Genomic DNA, 17,160 nt, shown 5'->3' with positions numbered 1-17,160 from the left:
GAGAACTTCTCCTAACACTGTTTCCTTGTCACTCCTGACTGTGCTGGTGCCTTCCCCTGGAATCAGCTGTTCCCAGTGCTCTGTGCTGCACACAGGGGTTAAACTGCATTTCTCTGTGTGCTCCTCTGAGATTACCCCACCTTCTCAGGTGCCCTTGGGTCAGAGATACCAGGCTCTGCAAGTGGAACCAGTGCTGAGGACTATGCTCCATTGAGGTTGGAAGCACCAACAAGGTCAAGTTGACCTGCATTCCATATCAGAATCACTCCTGTGGAGAGAAAAAAGACAGTTTATTGTCATAAGCACTCATTTCTGGGGGAACAGAAGGCCCAGTGTATGGACATTGGAAGGAAGGACAGGTTACACAGGAAAATGAGGGAGATGCTGTTCAACAGTTCATGTGGCCAGAGCTTGATTAGTGTTCAAGTTTGCCAGTGCTGTGAAAGACAGTAAAAAGGACTTGTTAAAACATGCTAACAGCAAAAGGAGGCTCAGAGATCACATCAGTCTGCACTGATGAGGTCAGACACCTCGCAAACAGGGACATGGACAAAGCAGAGATGTTTAATGCCTTCTTCACGTCTGTCATTAACATCAGATGGGCCCTGAGACCCCTGGAGCTGTGATTAGGGGCAGGATAAACTCCCAGCCAAAATTGAACGTGTTTGAGGCTTGCTGCTCTAGCTGGATGCACACAAGTCTATGGGGCACGATGGGGTTCATCCCAGGGTGAAATGAAAATGCTTGGGCTGTCATCACAGCATCTCTCTCCCTTATTCTTCAAGTCTTGGGAGCCTGGAGAGGTCCCTGCACACTGGAAGCTGGCCAAAGTCCTAGTTTTCCAGATGAGCAAGAAGGAAGACCCTGGTATTTACAGTCCTGTCAGTCTCACTCCAGTGCCTGGTGAAAGAGTTATTTTTCTGGGCATTATTGAAAATCACTTGAGAGACAACACAGTCTTTTGGCTTCCAGCAAGGAGCAGGCTTCTGGCTGAGAAAATTTCTCTGGATAAGCCTCTCATTCTTTTCAAGTTTCGGGACGGGGGGAGGGTGAGAGCTGAGTTTATTTATAGGCGTGTGTGTGTGTGTGTTTCCCACTGCTCTCTCTCACGCTGCAGAGCTCGCTGCCCGTGTCCTGCAGAGGGAGGTGACCCGCTCCCACACGGTGGCACTGCTGGCCTGCCTCTGTCCCGCACGTGTCCCCTGCCTGCCCACGAAGGGTCCTCAGAATGGCCCGGTGGACCCTGGCATCTCACAGAACGCCAGCATCGTGGCCCTGTGCAGCTGGCTGGTGAATCACAGAGAGATCTGGGTCACCTTCTGCTCCTCCCTGCCGGATTTTGGGGAAGGGGAAAGGCTGGGTTACGCCAGCACTGAACACATGGTGTGGTGAGAACAGTGCTGCTCATCCTGCTCATCCCTCGCTGCCTCGGGACACTCATGGGGTCAAACCCCTCCTGTTGCTCCTGTTTTCCCTGCCTCAGCTCCCCCCCAGACCCCTCTTGTTTCTCCTCGCTGCTGCCATGCTGGGCCACTTTTCCAACACCAGCTCCATCAATACCTTTTCCCTCAAAGCCTGCTCATCTCTCCCAGCACCCCTATAACTCCTCTGTAGCTCCACATTTTTCTTCCCAGAGAAAAGCAAGGCACGATTCTTCCCAAGAATATTTCTGGGATTCACATTCTCTGAACCTCAGAGAAAGAAAACACAATTCTTATCATTTGCTGTGCCTGTGTTTGTGCCAAAGTAGAATGCAATGTGGAGATTGTTTACCCACAGTGATGGTGTTTTGTTTCCTTGGCCTGTCAGGCCCAGGTGTGTCTGTATGTGTGTGTCAGGACTGTTGAGTGACAGTCACGAGTTTCTGGGCAGTGTGTGCAGGGTTGAGTGCTTGGCAGATCCAGTTTTAGATGTATAGAATAATATAGTATAATAAAGTAATTAATTAGCCTTCTGATATCCATGGAGTCAGATGCATCATTCTCTCCCCTCCTTGGGGCCATCACAGCATTGCAATACTCCTCCATGACCTTTTTTCCTCCTGTGCTTTCCTTTGTGCCCACATCCCTTTGCTCTTTGCCCAGGGCTGCCTTTGAGCAGCTCTGCTGGGCCAGAGCACAGACTGGAGGTGGGGAGGCCTTTCCTTTCCTGAAGTCAGGCTTTGGATTCTTTCATAAACGGCTCAGGCATCCAGGGCTGTGTCAGGTGCAGGGTCTGGCTGTGTTTCTGGACAAACAGCTGTGGCCTGCAGGACCAGCATGGCTCTGCTGTGGCCACACTGGACTCTCCTTGTGGCTGACACCCTGCCAGGCTCGGCCTGAGCTGGATTTTGGCCTTTCCACGCCGTCAGGGCATCCATCGGTCTGACCAGCCCACGCAGCTGCTAAACTGGGTCCCGCCTGTGTTTTCCTCCGAGCGTGACAGTCTGTTTGTTAAATAATGTAGCGACACGAGGTTCCTTGAACTCAATTTATCTTCCCGGGTAGCCATGGGAACAGCCGGCGGGTGCTGAGCCGGGCTTGCCTCAGATCTGCTGCAAGGAAGCTCTGGGGGAGCCTGCCTGAGCCCTGCTCCCTCCATCTCCAGCTGATGCTGTCCTGCCTGGCAGCTTCCCTTGTTTAGCCTTGTCTTCTTAAACTCTTCTTACTCGTCTTCAGCCAGCAGCATGGCTGTGGTCACCAATTGTTGTGGTGTTGTGAGGGTCCCCAGGACGAGGTGAGAGATGAGAATTGACTCAAGTTCTCAGAAGGCTGATATATTTATATTATATTATATTATATTATATTATATTATATTATATTATATTATATTATATTATATTATATTATATTATATTATATTATATTATATCATACTATATTATATTAAAATTATACTAAAACTATACTACAGAATTAAAATTATACTAAAACTATACTACAGAAAGAGAAAGGAGACATCAGAAGGCTAGACAAGAATGAATAATAAAAACTTGTGACAGACTCAGAGAGTCTTACACAACTGGCTGTGATTGGCCATTAATTAAAAACAATTCACATGCTGGGTAAACAATTCTCCAAATCACATTCCAGAGGAGCAGTATACCAAATCACATTTAGTATATCAAAGAAAATTATATACTAAAACTATACTAAAGAAAGAGAAGGATACATCACAAAGCTTGACAAGAATGAATAATAAAAACCCATAACAGACCCAGGGAGTCTGACACGGCTGGCTGTGATTGGCCATTAATTAAAAACAATTCACATGGGTAAACTCATGGGGTAAACAATTCTCCAAATCACATTCCAGAGGTGCAAAACATGGAGAAGCTGAGGCTCCTCATCTTGCCAGGAGACAAAATCCTGGCAAAGGGATTTTTCATAAAATATCATGGTGACACATGGCTGTACTTTAAACTTGGAAATGTCGAGGATGATGGGTTGTTTGAGGAAGATGAGGGGTTTGGGAGCAGCCAGATGTGACAAAGGGGAGAGGCTGCACTCAAAAGATGCTGCATGTCCCTGTGCTGCCTGCAGTATATGGTTTATGGGAAGAAAACAAGGGCAAGTGCAAATAGTTCAATACTGTTCAAGCCTGAGGTGGTTTCTAGTGCAGAAGCATCTTGAAACCTGATTTCCTCCTTCACACCTTAAAATGACTGGCTCCAAGGAGCTGAGGAGAGCCCACCCTTGCAGTCACACATTCCCTGTCCCTCCTGAAGTGCATTCTCTCACCCAGGCCGTGGGTGTGGGGGAGAGGGTGCGTGGGTGGCCAGCCCAGCATCCCTCCTTTGACTGAAACTCTTCATTTTACCTGGGAAGGCATGAGGCCATGTGACAGAAAGCAGTGCTCAGGTGATATCACCAAACGTGTGCTGTGTGCATTGCCTGAGAGTCAGAGTTGAGCAACACAGTGCTGTGGACAGAGATCCCCATCCTGCATGGTGAGGGTTGTGCCACATCATTTCCTCCTGGAAAGGGCTGCATTTATAACTTCTTACAACTCACCAGAAGGGACTTTCTCTGTTGCTATTGCAGGCAGAAAGGACATGTCTATAAAGCTGTGGGGTTTTTTGCAGTCTGTAGGACCTGTGTCTGTCTCTACCATTCCTGATCTCCTGCTTGGTTGAATCCTGTTTAGTTTCCAGGTCATCTTTTGAGATTTCAGAGCTGTTTCTGTGACCTCTCTTGACTTTTTCAGATTGTGTTGTTTACTGTGTTTCCAGGTCAGTGCTGCAGGTGGGAACACTTGGGATTGAAGGTGTGCCCCTTTTCTCCCTCTGTTCATGGTTTGAAAGCAGCATTTCTTACCTTCATTCATTGTTTGGTGTTTTGCTTCTGACATCTCTCCAGCCAGTCCTCAAACCACAGGCCCACACTTCAATCATATTCAATTTTCAGTAGAGCTGTTGAGAAGATTGAATCTGTACTAGGATATTGCAATGAGCTGAAGTTTTACTTTAGCAGTGTTTGGGATGCTTCCACCAGTTTTTATGGTTGCATGAAATATATTTTCTGAAGTACAAAATAGCCAATGATCTTGGGAGCATCCATGCTTCTGACCATTCTGGGAAGTTTTATCCCCAAAGCCAATCATGCTTTGAGGCATCTACCCTGGGTGGGTGAAAAGACAGACCTTTATTTTCTTCTCCAGAGCTGCTTCTAAAGCAGGAAATGTCCACACCTCCTTCAGACTTGATCTCAATGTTCTTCACGGCACATATGCGTAATCTTAGCTGCTGCTGCTCCTCCTCTTTGCATCTTTTTTTATTCCCTCCCATTTAAGTAGCTCTGTGATCTGAACTTTATCCCTAACATACTTGACCTTATTTTTCAGCAGATTATTCACAGACATCCCCAGAGTTTTTCATGGCGTGTGTCAAGCCCTTGGGCTAAAACTTGTCTCCTGGTTTATTCCTGCCACCCAGGGAAAGGAGAACATGGCTGAGTGATTGTCATGGTTTAACCCCAGCTGGCAACTCAGCCCCACACAGCCACTCACTCCCTCCCCGCCGGTGGGATGAGGGAGAGAATTGGGAAAGTAAAAGTGAGAAAACCTGTGGGTTGAGATAAAGACAGTTTAATAACTAAAGCAAAAGTCGTGTATGCAAGCAAAGCAAAACAAGGAATTCATGCACTGCCTCCCATGGCAGGCAGGTGCTCCAGGAAGGCAGGGCTCCATCGATTACTTGGGAAGACAAACCCAGAATGTCCCCCCTTCCTCCTTCTCCCCCAGCTTTGTGTGCTGAGGGTGATGCCATAAGGTCTGGGGTGTCCCTGGCTGTGCCCCCCAGCTCCTCACTGCTGAGGGTGAGGAGCAGGACAGGCCCTGGCTGTGTGCAATCCCTGCTCAGGGAGAGCTCAAACACCCCTGGGTTATCAGCACAAAGCCAAACCCAGCCCCACAGCAGCTGCTGTGAAGGAAATTCAGTGTGACCAGCCAAGCCCAGCACGGTGATGTGCAGAAAACAGACACTGAGGAGTTAGTGAGAGGAATGGGCTGTACTGACTGAGGAGGTGGTGAGCAAAGGGCAGCTTTGATGCAAGCATCCATCGGCAGAGAGCCGTGAGCCTACGGAAGCGTTCAGCAGCCTGTGAACAGCTAGCAGGCTTCATATTCTCACCTCTCTGTGTCTGACATCAGCAGCAAGATAAAAATATATGCTCCTTACAGCAATACATGGGTCTTTTGGCATTTCTTGAGCTGATTTGTTTTCCCCAGTGTGAGGAAATAACACACAAAGTAGTTCTGTGATAGAGCGTTTCCTAAATGGATGTAGCTTGGCAAGCTGCAGCTATTAATTTTCCTTGGATAAGCTGGTATCAGAGTAGCTGGGTTTGAAACTTGGCACTTCTCTTCTGCGTCTTTCAAAACTCTCTTGAGGATGCCTGTGCCAGGAGTTGCTGCCAGAGTAGTTTGGGGGATTAAGTTATGTAGTGGAGATAAACACATATTGGAGGTGAGGAGGTCAGAAAGGCATCTTCAGAGATAAGGATGATTCGTAAAGCCTTCTCCTCCCAGTGCCCACTGTGCCAGCACCGTGCTGTGCCCCATGAATTCCTGTGGCTGCACCCAGCAGCCCTGGCAGGGCTTGGAGGGACCCAGCCTGTCCTGCCCTTGGTCCCAGCATTGCATGGGGGTGTGCAAGAGCAGGCAGGGGTGCAAGGAGCCAGGGAAGAGCAGTGGTGTGTTTCTCCTCAACTCACTCTGCTGAAGGCACTGTGGCTCTCTTTATCCCCTCACTGAGCTGGGAGCTTTAGTCCTGCATTTCTTGGGCAGCCTCCCTCTGCTTTGCAAAGATCTTCCATGGGAAAGGGCAGCTGCACTCAGGGACAGCTGAGGGTAAACTTGTCTCCTCACATAGGACTGGGCTGCCTTTACACTGTGTTTTGCACTGCTTATTCCCCATGAGGATTTTACTCAGTACTGAAGTTGGGTGGATTAGCTGCACCTGTGACTGTGAGGTAAAACAGTTTTGAGCTGCAGAACCCCAAGGCAGGAATAAGCCCTTGGCACTCTGGTCACCCAGCACAGCAGGGAGATGGGGCTCCCTGAGCTTTGGGAAGGAGGCCATAACCCCCAGCAAGACCCTTGTTTGTGAGCAGGCCCTGGGGTGTCAGCTACAGGCACAGGGCTGCCGAGGTAGGTGGAAATTTATTGTGTGCTAGCAGGATCCTGGCAGCTCCCTGGCTGGCCTATGGGGACTTTGCTCTGGGAGCCACTTCCAGGGGCTTTGCCTTGCAACAGGGGGGTCCTTTCCCTTGCCAAGGATATCCCTGGACCCAAAGCCTGCTCTCCTTGCCTTGAAACAAGGAGCTAATTGTTTTTCTCTGTGATATCTCTCCCCTGCCACCTCCCCAGCAGCATGGAGGTGGAGTGAGCCTTGCCCCAGCCAGCAGCCAGGCCTGGCATGAGACATCCTGCCAGCTCACCACCTGGAAACATTAAAATAAAGGGTGTTTGGGAAGGGCAGAAGGCTGAGGAGGAGGTGCTCAGTCATGGGAGGATCAGAGGCTCCAGTGGTTGGTAAGATGTGTGCCTGGCTCCTGTGGCAGTGGGGAAGAACCAGAGACAAAGAGCAGCGCCCTCATTCCTGTAAAAGTGGGCTGGAATTGTTCAGAGGGCATGTCAGCATCACAGTGGTGCATCCAGGGATAGCTGAGGTCAGCCTGTAGCTCTGGAATGTCTGCAGAGTCTCTGGGCTTTTCTATGCCCTGAAAAATACTGAAGGCTGAAATTGTGCCCACAACCTCAAAAGGAAAAGGCTAAAAATTTGGGTAATGAAAATGCATCTGTTGGAGAAATCTTGGGAGCACCTGCCAGGTAGAGCTGGTGCTGTGGGACTTTGCTCCAGTGACCTGAGAAACCTAGAGAGACAGCTTTTCTGGGAAAGCAAGTTCAAGGCAATCATGCTGCTTCTGACGTGAGTCTTGTTCTGCTCTCAGCCCTTTTTAGCAGGCTGGACGTCCCAGAAATAGTGGGTGTTGTAAGTTCTGTGAAAAAAGACACCTGACTTGGGGAAAGATTAGCTTGCCAGTGAGGGAAAAACTTCATTCAAAGCACACCCTGATATCCTGAGTGGAGATAGAAGGCAGCCCCAAAGCTGACCGGTTTCTCTGCTTATGGGAAGATCTGTTCCTTCCAGACTCGTGGTGCTTAGCAGGGAGCCTGGAGGGGCTCAGCTGTGCCTGGGGTTTGAGCATCTTCTAGGCATGAACCTTTGTTAGCAGCTGCCAAAATGTTGGTGCCCTCAGGCTTGGAGGTGCCAGGATGGCAGGGATTGCTTGGGGTGACTCTCTAGACTTGCTAAGGTGGTTGCAGCTCTGTTTGTTCATGCAAAGGCGTTTGGGATCCTCTGGTCTTCCTCTCTCTGTCCGTCACAATTTATCTGCAATTCTCTAAACCAGTTCTCCAAATCAGATTTTGGCAGATTTTGGAGATGGAGTATGTTTTTCCCAATACTTTAAAATCTGTGGAAGACCTTACGTTTTACCACTATAAAAGTATGCCTTGCTCACTGAATTGGTTTGGGTTCTACTACAAAGCCTTTTTTTTTTGCTGCTACAGATTGCAGGTACATGAGGCTTGCTGAGATCACTAATTGAAGCTCCTCCAGTAGAGATTGGACTCCAATTATTATGGAACAATCTGATTGTGATGTTAATGTAACGCCTGGAAGATCAAACATCCGTGTCCTCTCCATGGGTATCAGCTTTTCTGAGATAAACACCTTTTATAACCCTCTTGATAGATTTCTGAGCTGTTGTTCAAACAGGAAGGTGCTTTCTAGCAATCTCCAAAGGCCTCTGTCCCCTGCAGTGTCATGGAGTTCATTCTGCCCTCATATCTTTCCTTCAAGACCAAAAGATCCTTTAAGGTGCCTTTAAACAGGTCTCACCTAGGAGGCTGTGGACAGCCATGAATTTGTGCAGCAGTTTTTCCCCTGATAGGAGGTGTTTTCCAAAGAGGGGCTTGTTCCTCACCTCCAGTGCAAGCAGGACAGAAGAGCTGGGCACCAACAGCCCGTGCTGTGTGCCCTGACTCCAGACAGGGCCATCCCCACGGCCCCAGGAGGTGAAATGTGAGTGCAGTTGCCAGCTGAGCACCACAGATAGCAGAGGTGAACCCATGAGGCTCTTTCCTGGGCTCAGGAGCATGGCTGGGGCAGGGAATGCCTCTCCCACTCCTGCCAGTGTGTGACTTGAGCCCAGCCTGGCAGTCAGGATTTGGGGTGTCCAGGGCAGCCCCTTTCAGCTGTGTATCCTCTGCTGCTCCTGAGAGGCTGCTGCAGAGCCATGGGCAATGTTCCACACCAACCCTGGCTTGCTGAGGGGCCAGGAGGGCTCTGACACGGTGTGGGAGGCAGCTGGGAGTGTGCTGTGGCTGGGCAGAGGGTGGAGGAATGTGCTGGTCCTTTCCAAGTGCCTCAGCCCATCAGGAACCTGGCCTGAACCTCCTTCCCCCTCCCTTCCCTCCTATCTGAGCAATTCCTGGGGGCTGTGGGCAGAGATGGGCCCTCCCAGCACGTGGCCTGATATTCCCCAGAGAGCTTGTGTGGATTATTTGCTGCTGCTCCAGGTCAGCTGTGCCAGGCAGAGATGAGCAGCAGGTTGAGAACGCCAGAAGGAGCTCTGCCTGCCTGGAGGGCTCCAGGGAGGCAGGAGGTGTGTGATCCTGGTGGCTCTAGGGCAAACCTGTGCCCTTTTTCACCTGGGCATCCCTGCCCAGTGCTCTGCATGAGAAGAGGCTCTGCTTGCCCCTGGGGCAGTGCTTGGTGGGCAAGGGCTGGATGCAGGGCCCTTGCAGATGGGCTGGGTTGCTCCCTCTTTGGAAGAAGTTGTGACTTTCTGCACATTTGTCATGACCAGCTGATGAGGTTGCAGTCCCTGATCCTGGGTGTTTATAGTGCCTCTATCACTTTTGAAGATAAGGGCACATTATTTTATTGCCCCATTCCTTCCATCGAGGCATCATCCAGATGGAAAAGAGGGAAAGGACTAATTTCCTTATGGCAGGGGATTAGTCACTGCAGCCTGGCCCTCCAGAGAGGGCTGCAAGGCTCCCCACTCCACCACACCAGCCTGTGAGGTGTGGGCTTGAGATGGAGAGAGCCCTTCCCCACCCAGCCCTCTGCCCAGCCCTGCTTCCCCCATCTTGTCCTGAACTTGGCTGTGCTCCCCTGGGCCTTTCCTGCAGGAATTCTGGAGCACCCTCAGCTTTTGCCACGGAGCTGGTGAGGGGCAGGAGCCTTCTGAGGGGCTGGTTCTGTGCTGGCTGGCTGGGCTCCATCCCTTCCCTCACACTGTCCATCAGCAGAGCTGCCCCTGGGGCAGTCTGGGCTCCTGTTCTCCCTGTCCCTAGGCTGGGCCACATCCAGACTGCCCTCAAGAACCTGCTTTATCAATAATGAGAACATGGCTATTGCATGATGCAGAGATAACCATTGCCACCACAGCTGTGCACCCAGTGTCCTCCCCTCCCCTTCCCTATCCTCCTTCCCAGGTGGAAAATCTGTGTCACCCTGCCTTGCCCTGTAGCCAGGTTTCACATCTTTGGGTTCATTCACATTGAAGGCCAGGAAAGCTGGAGGGGAAAAACGTTCCCTTCCCTGAACCCACCCAGTGCTTAATGCAGGGGCTCCCCTGTGGCAGGGTGGTGGCCCAGGGGCCTGGGGAACTGGTCCCTGTTGCAGTGTGATGGTGTTTCTGTACCCCAGCTCTGAACTCTGCCTGTGCCAGCTGCCTTTCTCCTTCTGGGGGAAGCTTCCCTTCTGCTCCTTGAATTAAAGCATTAATAAGCCCAGCACCAATCAAGCTCTGAGTGTTTCAAATGCCCCTTTGTTTAATTAGCACAGCCTCTGCCTGCAGACAGGGGTGGGAGGCGAGGGGCAAGGACCCAGTGCCCAGGAATTCCTCCTCTTTAAGGTGTGACATTTTATGCCAACTATTTTCTCTCCCACTCTCTCCACCAGCTGCCCAGAAAAAAACCATTTATGGCCAAAGGACCCTCAGAACTTGCAGCATCTCCTGGGGGGCTGCAGCAGCAGGTTAAGCCTCTTGCATGCCCCAGGGCACTCTTTTCCCCAGGGCAGGAATAAATAACTCAGCTGCTCCAGGGCTGATGCTGTGCTTTGTGCTTTGTCCCTTGGCCATGGAAACGGGGTCACTGGCCTTTGCCTGGAGATCCACCTTGGTCCCTTCAGTGAGTGTCACCCTGGGATGGGTCCCTGTGTAGCTCCTTGCCCTCTGAGGAGGGGAGAAAGCGTGACCCAACGTTATCAGGAGCGTGCTAACCCCACAGCAAACACAATTTCACTGGTGCAAGGGTGACGGTGGTGACGTTCGAGTGCAGAACATGGTCCCCTCCTCTCCATGGCCTAATCTAAATTGCTTTATGAGGGGTCAGCAGGTAGACCAAGGCCTGCTGCTCCCTGGGGTGGTCTCTGGGTGGCCCTGTGCAGTGGCACAGCAGAGCAGGGGTTCTCTCACCTGGGGCAGTGGTACAGCAGATGGATTCAAATGCTCTTGCTCCCTGGTGGGGTTGGGCTGCCTGCCCCTCCTCTCCTGCCATGGCCTGGCATGTGCCAGCACCCCCGGTGCCACCAGCAGCCTGTGTGGATGTTCCTGTGCAGGCCTGCAGCACACAGCCTGTCCCTCCACACCCTTAGCTCCTGCCTGCCCATCCCTTGCAGCTTTCCAGTGTCTCACTGGTGGCATTTTCTCCCAAAACAGACCCTCCAAGGACCTTGGGGCTCAGGACCTGCCTGTGAGGCCTCTCTGTAGCTGAGCTGGGCTGCTCAGACTCCACCATAGCCAGGAGCTGCCCCTGGTCCTTGGGACCGTGTTTGCCCAGGGTGCCAGTGCTCACTGGGATGGGGATGTGGGAATGCCAGGGCTGCCCACCTCCTGTGGACTGGGGTGTGCCACACACAGGGGCAATGAATCCCCCTGTGGGCACCCCAGCCTTATCACACCTGCACTCCCAGGGGCAAGAAGGGCTGGGGGGACAGAGGGAAGGTGCTGCCTGCTATTATCCCACAGGGAGCTCTGCATGTCGCTGCTGGCACCTTGGCAGTAGTGGTGCATGGCAACGCCCCAGCGTGGTGCCCAGGGACAAACTGTGCCAGGGAGTGGCCCTCCTCCCCCTCAGCAGGGCTCCCACATGCCGGGGCTCCCGGGTGACAGAGCCATCAGCTGTGGGCTGGGGGAGGCAGGCCAGAGCAAGGGCCAGGGGCACCTTTCACATCTTGGCCCCCTTCGCAGCCCCTCGGTGCCGGAGAAAAGCTCGGATACAGTGTGGCTAGAAAGACGTATTTATTGCGACATCGGTTTGCAACCAGCACTCACCCCCCCACCCCCAGCAGCACCTCCAGACCCACGCACATGCCCTTGACCCTGCTGCGATGCCTCCATGGCCAGCGGGCCGCTCCCTGCGGCCACAAGCCCTCTCCCCTTTGCAGGCAGGTTCATTGGGGCTGCGGGCTGGGCTCCCGCCGCGCCAGGAGCTGCACGGAGTAAAGAACAGGAGCCGGATTCAGGGTTCTTCAGCAGTGTAAGCCACCAGCTGGGATGTCCGAGCAGTCACAAGGCTCTCAGAATGCCGAGGAGAGAGCGGGGTCAGCCCCCCCAAGCACACGGCCATGCCCGTGCCCTCTGCTCTTACCGCGCCCCCTCGGTGCCAGCCCGGACGCCCTGGGAGCCGGGAGAGGTGCCAGCCTGGTTCCCCCTGCAGCCACTACACGTATCCTGTCAGGTTGTAGGAATTGACTTCACTCTTGGTCTTCTGCACCTGGCTGGCAGAGGACTGGGGGCTCTTGCTCGCCAGCAGCTGGGGCTGGTAGGCGCTGGAGTAGGCGGTGGTGGTGCCCCGGGCAGGGCAGGAGGTGCAGAGGATGAAGCCGCCGACGAGGGAGAGGAGGGAGGAGATGATGCCGAGGTAAAGAGCCTCCCCGAGCTCGAACTTCATGCTGTCGGGGATGACGGGGTTGTGGAAATCCCGCAGCACCACGTGGATGTTCCACACCAGCGGGATGAAGCACAGCAGCCCCCCGAGGACGAAGACCACGCCGCCCACCACCGCCAAGCGGTCCTTGCCCGGCGAGCCCTGGCTGAACACGGTGCACCTCATGCCGAAGACGGAGAGCAGGCAGGCCAGCGAGGACACGGCGCAGGAGCTCACCATGAGCGCCTGGGCCGCCTGGATGTCGGCGGGCAGGTTGAGCAGGGAGCTGTAGATGTCGCACTGGGTGATGCCCGTGCTGTACGTGGCGCACTCCATCCACAGCCCCTTGGTGAAGCTGATGGCTGTCACGATGCTGGAGCCGATGTAGGAGCTGGTTTTCCAGCTGGGCAGCAGCGTGGTCGTCAGCGTGCCGATGTAGCCCAGGAAGGCCACGGTGTAGCCCAGCAGCTGGAGCCCCATGGACACCATGGTGGGGGCTGCTTGTCACCTCTGTCGCTGGCCGAGGCTCGCAGCTTGTCGCCCAGGTCCCTCCCGTTTGCTCACGTTCCCATGGCCCGGCGAGAGGCTCCGCTCGCAGCTCTGCAGCTCCACCCCGCTGCCGGGGGTGCCGGTTTTGTGCGGGGTGGGAGCCGCGGGGAGTTACCTGCGGGAGCGGAAAGCAATCCCTCCCGATTAACGATTGACCCGAGCCCGTGGAGGAGCGCCAGGCGCCCTTTCACCCCCGCTATCTCCCCAGGCAGGCTCCAGAGGCAGAGCAGCGCTGCCCAGGACGGACGCCAAAGCCCTCCCCTGCACTGACGCCGCGGGCAGGGATGGAGAGCCAGCTGCTGCTGTGGGGAAAGAGCCCACTGCCTTCCTCCAGGTCCCTTGTCTTCTGTGACGCCTCGAGCTGAGGAAGCCAAAAAGCTACGGCTGCACCATGCTATTTGGGACCTGATGGAGGTGACTGCAGGTGGTGAAGCCAAAGCTCCCCCAGCTGAAAAAAAGGGGATGGCATCTTGTCCCCATCTGCATGGGGCTCACCCGAGGCATCTGCAGCCACCCACGACCCACCCAGAGCAGCTGAGGCTCCTTTGGCACAAAGGGACACGGCCATCTGAGATTGAACTGTGGATATCAGCCTTTCTGTGCTGCTGGGGACAAGGATGGAGAGGGATGAATGTGACAGTGACACCTGCATCCCCAGGAGAGCCTGGAGGCCCGCAGAGGGCAGAATTACATCAGGGCTGGCATCTCCTTTGGGATGCTTTGTGGAAGCATGCCAGCCAAGCAGAGTGACCTGTCCTGTGGAGGGGTGACCTGTCCTGTGGAGGGGTGAGCAGTTCGGGGTGCAGCTCCTCTGGGATTTTGAGTCAGTGCCACCTCCCGCCCACAGCCCTGTACACAGGCCGGGGGAGGTTGGCAGAGGTGGTGCAGAGGGTTGGTTTGTTTTCCCTCTGCTTTGTTTAAAAATTCCTCCTTCTGTGGTGCCTTGCGAAACCGGGCTGAGCCCGGCACCTCGGCCAGTGGCCTCGCTCCCCCTGGGAGCGCTCCTGGCTGAGCGTGCTGCCACCACCTGGGGCCTGCCCCTGCTCCTGTCCCCCCCGCTGCCACCTCAAATGCTCGGCACCAAAGTTTGCCAGCTTTCTGTCTGCTCTCCTGTGCTCTCACCAAGACCTCCCACACCTAGAGAAGAAAAACCTGGGTGCTCAGGGTGCTGGCAGAAGGTGAGGGAGGGGGTTCTGAGGTACTTACACAGGTGGCTGGAGGTGCAGGGTGGGACCCAGGGTGGCTGCAGCCGGGGGTCACCCAGGACTGGAGGCGGCGGCTCGGGGCAGGGTGAGCAGCCAGGGCCCCAGCCCAGGGGATCAGGGGCTGCAGTTGTTCAGCTACAGCTTTGCACAATCCACCTGCAAATCTCCTGGATCAGAGGCTTATTGCAGATCAGAATTAAACCCTTTGGGTGTCGGGAAGGACTGGGGAGCTGGGATGCCCAATGCTTTGCTGGTTGTCTATGAATTATTGGGGTAGGTTCACCTAATGGGTTCAGGTTTGAGGCTTGCTGTCATCCTTCTGGACAGCCTTAGTGGCTGGCAGGTGACTGTGCCACCATCCCTGTGTCCACTCTGGGCTGTGCTGCCTGTATTGGGGTTCGAGGGGCAGTGAAACACCAGCAGGTTGAGCTCCCCACACCTCAGAGCCAGCCTGAACTTTTGGTTTACTCTTCCTGGCCCTGCTTGTCCTCCACGGGGTTTGTTGTTGTAAGACTGCTGGCCCAAATGAGGAGCAAATGGAGAAGGTAATGAGAGCTGTGCTGGCCCCGTGCCCCCTCCTGCTCACCGGCTGCCACAGATGGAGAGGGGCAGGCAGGGCCTCTGGTGACAAATTGTGCTCAGAGCTGAGCAGGGTCCGGCCGGCGTTTGGACAGCGGTGTTTGGATGCTGATAGCAGAGCTACAGCCGGGACCATTTGCTATTTTCTTTCCTTGTCCCAAACTGAAACTCTCCTAGGAGCTGCCAGTGGCACTTTAAGTGCTTGGGCAGGAGCAGTGGGCAGGGACAGGATGAGTGGCCCTGCTGGGGCCAGGGGCTGCATCAGCCTTGCACCCTCACATTGAGGAGCTTTTCTGTCCCTCCTGCTGTGGCCCACATCTCAAAAACTCAAAGGAGAGGGCAGGGAACACTGGCAAGTGCTTGCTCTCCCATCTGTGGAAATGGGATCTGGCAGCTCCCTGAGGTGATGGGCCATGGGTGCCTGAGCAAGACCATTGCCCTGATAGTGCCTGGGGTCCATCCCTGCCATGTGTCCTCCCTCCCTGTCTGCTCTTGAGCCTCTCTCAAGCCATCAGCTGCCTCCTGGTGTCTCTGTGCTTGCCACCACAGTAGCCCACCACTGTCGTGATGCCCTTTGTGCTGTCCCCAACACAAGCCCAGCACACTGTGCTCATGGTATGCCCAACACACAGTCCCATCCCATGCCCACTGCACTGTCCCAATCCCATACCCATCTGCCCCACCATTTCCCATCCCTTTCCCATCTCCCTTGCCTCCCTTATGCAAATGGCTACAAAGAGCACTTAATCATCCTTGTTAATTGTCTCTACCCTCCCCTGTTCCCCCCCGGGGATTTTCTCACAAATGGTGTCCAAATTTTCCCTTTTGTGTTTTGCTTTTCCACCAGAGATCGCAGCCCCTCCGCCCCCAGCCTCCCCTCGGCCCTCTGTTTACACAACTGGGACGAATTTCACACCGCTGTCCCCACAGCCCCAAAGAATTTGTGAGTCACCGGCCGAGGCAGAGCTATAAATGTGTCCCCACCGAGGGTCTGCAGTGTCACAAGGAACAGCATCTCCTGCTACCATGCAAGCTGCTGCCTGTTGCCTGACTGCCCATGGGCTCCGGGTGCCGGTGCCCAGTGCCTGCCCACCCCCGGGGCTGGAGCAAGGGGCAAGGTACTGGGGGGAATGGGGCGGGCAGGAGGGTGAGGAAAGTGGGATGGGAAAGCTCCAGCTGGGTTTGGGTGAAGGCTGCGGAGCTGGGGACACTCTGATGCCAGCGGCTGTGGGTGGCACAGAGGGTGCTGGGGACACTCTGATGCCAGTGGCCGTGGGTGGCACAGAGGTGCTGGCACCCGGGCAGGGCTGGCTGGGCGGGTGATGCTGTGGGGCTGCCTCCCCCGAGCAAGGCAAAGGGAGCGGGCCAGGGTGGGTGGCTGTGGCACTGAAGCTGCTTTCTCTGTCTCTCCCCTAGAGCCCTTCCTCTCTGGAGACCGTGGCTGCCCCGAGCCCAGGAGGGACCCGCGCCACGGCGGGAAGAGATGGACGCTGTGAGTTTGGCACTGTCCCCATGCCCGTGGGGTCCCTGCTGGCACACAACCACCCTCTCAGTCACTTTGTCCCGCGGAGTCCTTTGTCCCAGGGCCGTGCCGTGCCCAGCTCCCCTGGAGCACCGGCCGGGCCAGGCGGAGCCTCTGAGGGGACACGGCCACAGCAGCCCTGAGGGGGCCGCCTGTTCCCAGCCGGGCGGGCATTCCTCAGGGCGTTAGCGGCATGCCTGGGCACCCGCTCTGGAGCACGGGGCAGAGATTACACTGGCAAAAAGCCCGTCAGGAGGGTGTGGGGGTAGATGCCAGCTTCCCTGCGGTGCTGCGAGCGCCTCAGCTCGGGGGCAGGGGAGGGGGGAGTCGCTGTGTGTGTGGCACCCCGGTGCCAGCCCGGGCAGCGGGAGCCCGGTACCACCCGGCTGTGTCTCCCCAGGCTCGGGCAGCGGAGGGGCACGGCGGTCCCAGCAAAGCGCTGGCGTTCTTCCAGCACCCGGTCAGGTACGTGCCCTGGCCCCGGGGCCGCGGGCGGGCGCGGGGGCGCGGCGGGCGGGGGCTCACTCCGGCTCTCCCCACACAGGCTCCTCTGGCCCAAGTCCAAGGCCTTTGACCACCTGTACAGCGTGGGGGAGAAGCTGCTGGAGAACTTCCCGGTGCAGGCCACCCTCTTCTTTTATGAGGACTCGGGCAGCGAGGAGGAGGATGAGGAGGAGGAGGAAGAAGAAGAGAGGGATGATGAAGAGGAGGAGGCGGCAGGGGATATGACCGCGGGGCACCCGCGGAATGCTGGCAGCCCCGACCCCAGCAGGCCGGCGTGAGGCAACAGGCAGGGGAAGGCAGACAGCGCTGCGTGCGGCAGCGGGGCCATACCCGCCCGGAGCCCCGGCCAACCCCCGGGGCCGCCCCCGGGCCGCG

At 55.3% G+C, this 17,160-nt stretch overlaps 2 protein-coding genes across 2 annotated transcripts; one reads left to right on the top strand and one right to left on the bottom strand.

Annotated features, from left to right (window-relative positions):
- Positions 1–12,174: 12,174 nt before the first annotated feature.
- CLDN2 (claudin 2) lies at positions 12,175–12,915 on the bottom strand. Its single transcript, XM_066559736.1, has one exon. It carries the CDS (start codon positions 12,913–12,915, stop codon positions 12,220–12,222), a length of 696 nt encoding a protein of 231 aa, XP_066415833.1. The 3' UTR covers positions 12,175–12,219.
- A 2,870-nt stretch (positions 12,916–15,785) lies between these two features.
- RIPPLY1 (ripply transcriptional repressor 1) lies at positions 15,786–17,063 on the top strand. Its single transcript, XM_066559785.1, has 4 exons — positions 15,786–15,877; positions 16,176–16,251; positions 16,682–16,746; positions 16,826–17,063. The coding sequence occupies exons 1-4, from the start codon at positions 15,786–15,788 to the stop codon at positions 17,061–17,063; spliced, it is 471 nt and encodes a 156-aa protein (XP_066415882.1).
- The last annotated feature ends 97 nt before the right edge of the window (positions 17,064–17,160 follow it).

This window comes from Molothrus aeneus, chromosome 14 (assembly GCF_037042795.1).
Source record: "Molothrus aeneus isolate 106 chromosome 14, BPBGC_Maene_1.0, whole genome shotgun sequence".
NCBI lineage: Eukaryota > Metazoa > Chordata > Aves > Passeriformes > Icteridae > Molothrus > Molothrus aeneus.
This window is presented reverse-complemented; position numbering and strand designations above follow the sequence as displayed.

Coding starts and splice junctions, on each gene's coding strand:
- CLDN2 (XM_066559736.1), bottom strand. CDS start 12,915: ATGGTGTCCATGGGGCTCCAGCTGCTGGGCTACACCGTGGCCTTCCTG.
- RIPPLY1 (XM_066559785.1), top strand. CDS start 15,786: ATGCAAGCTGCTGCCTGTTGCCTGACTGCCCATGGGCTCCGGGTGCCG. Junction 15,878..16,175: donor GGGCTGGAGCAAGGGGCAAG/GTACTGGGGGGA, acceptor TCTCTCCCCTAG/AGCCCTTCCTCTCTGGAGAC. Junction 16,747..16,825: donor TTCTTCCAGCACCCGGTCAG/GTACGTGCCCTG, acceptor CTCCCCACACAG/GCTCCTCTGGCCCAAGTCCA.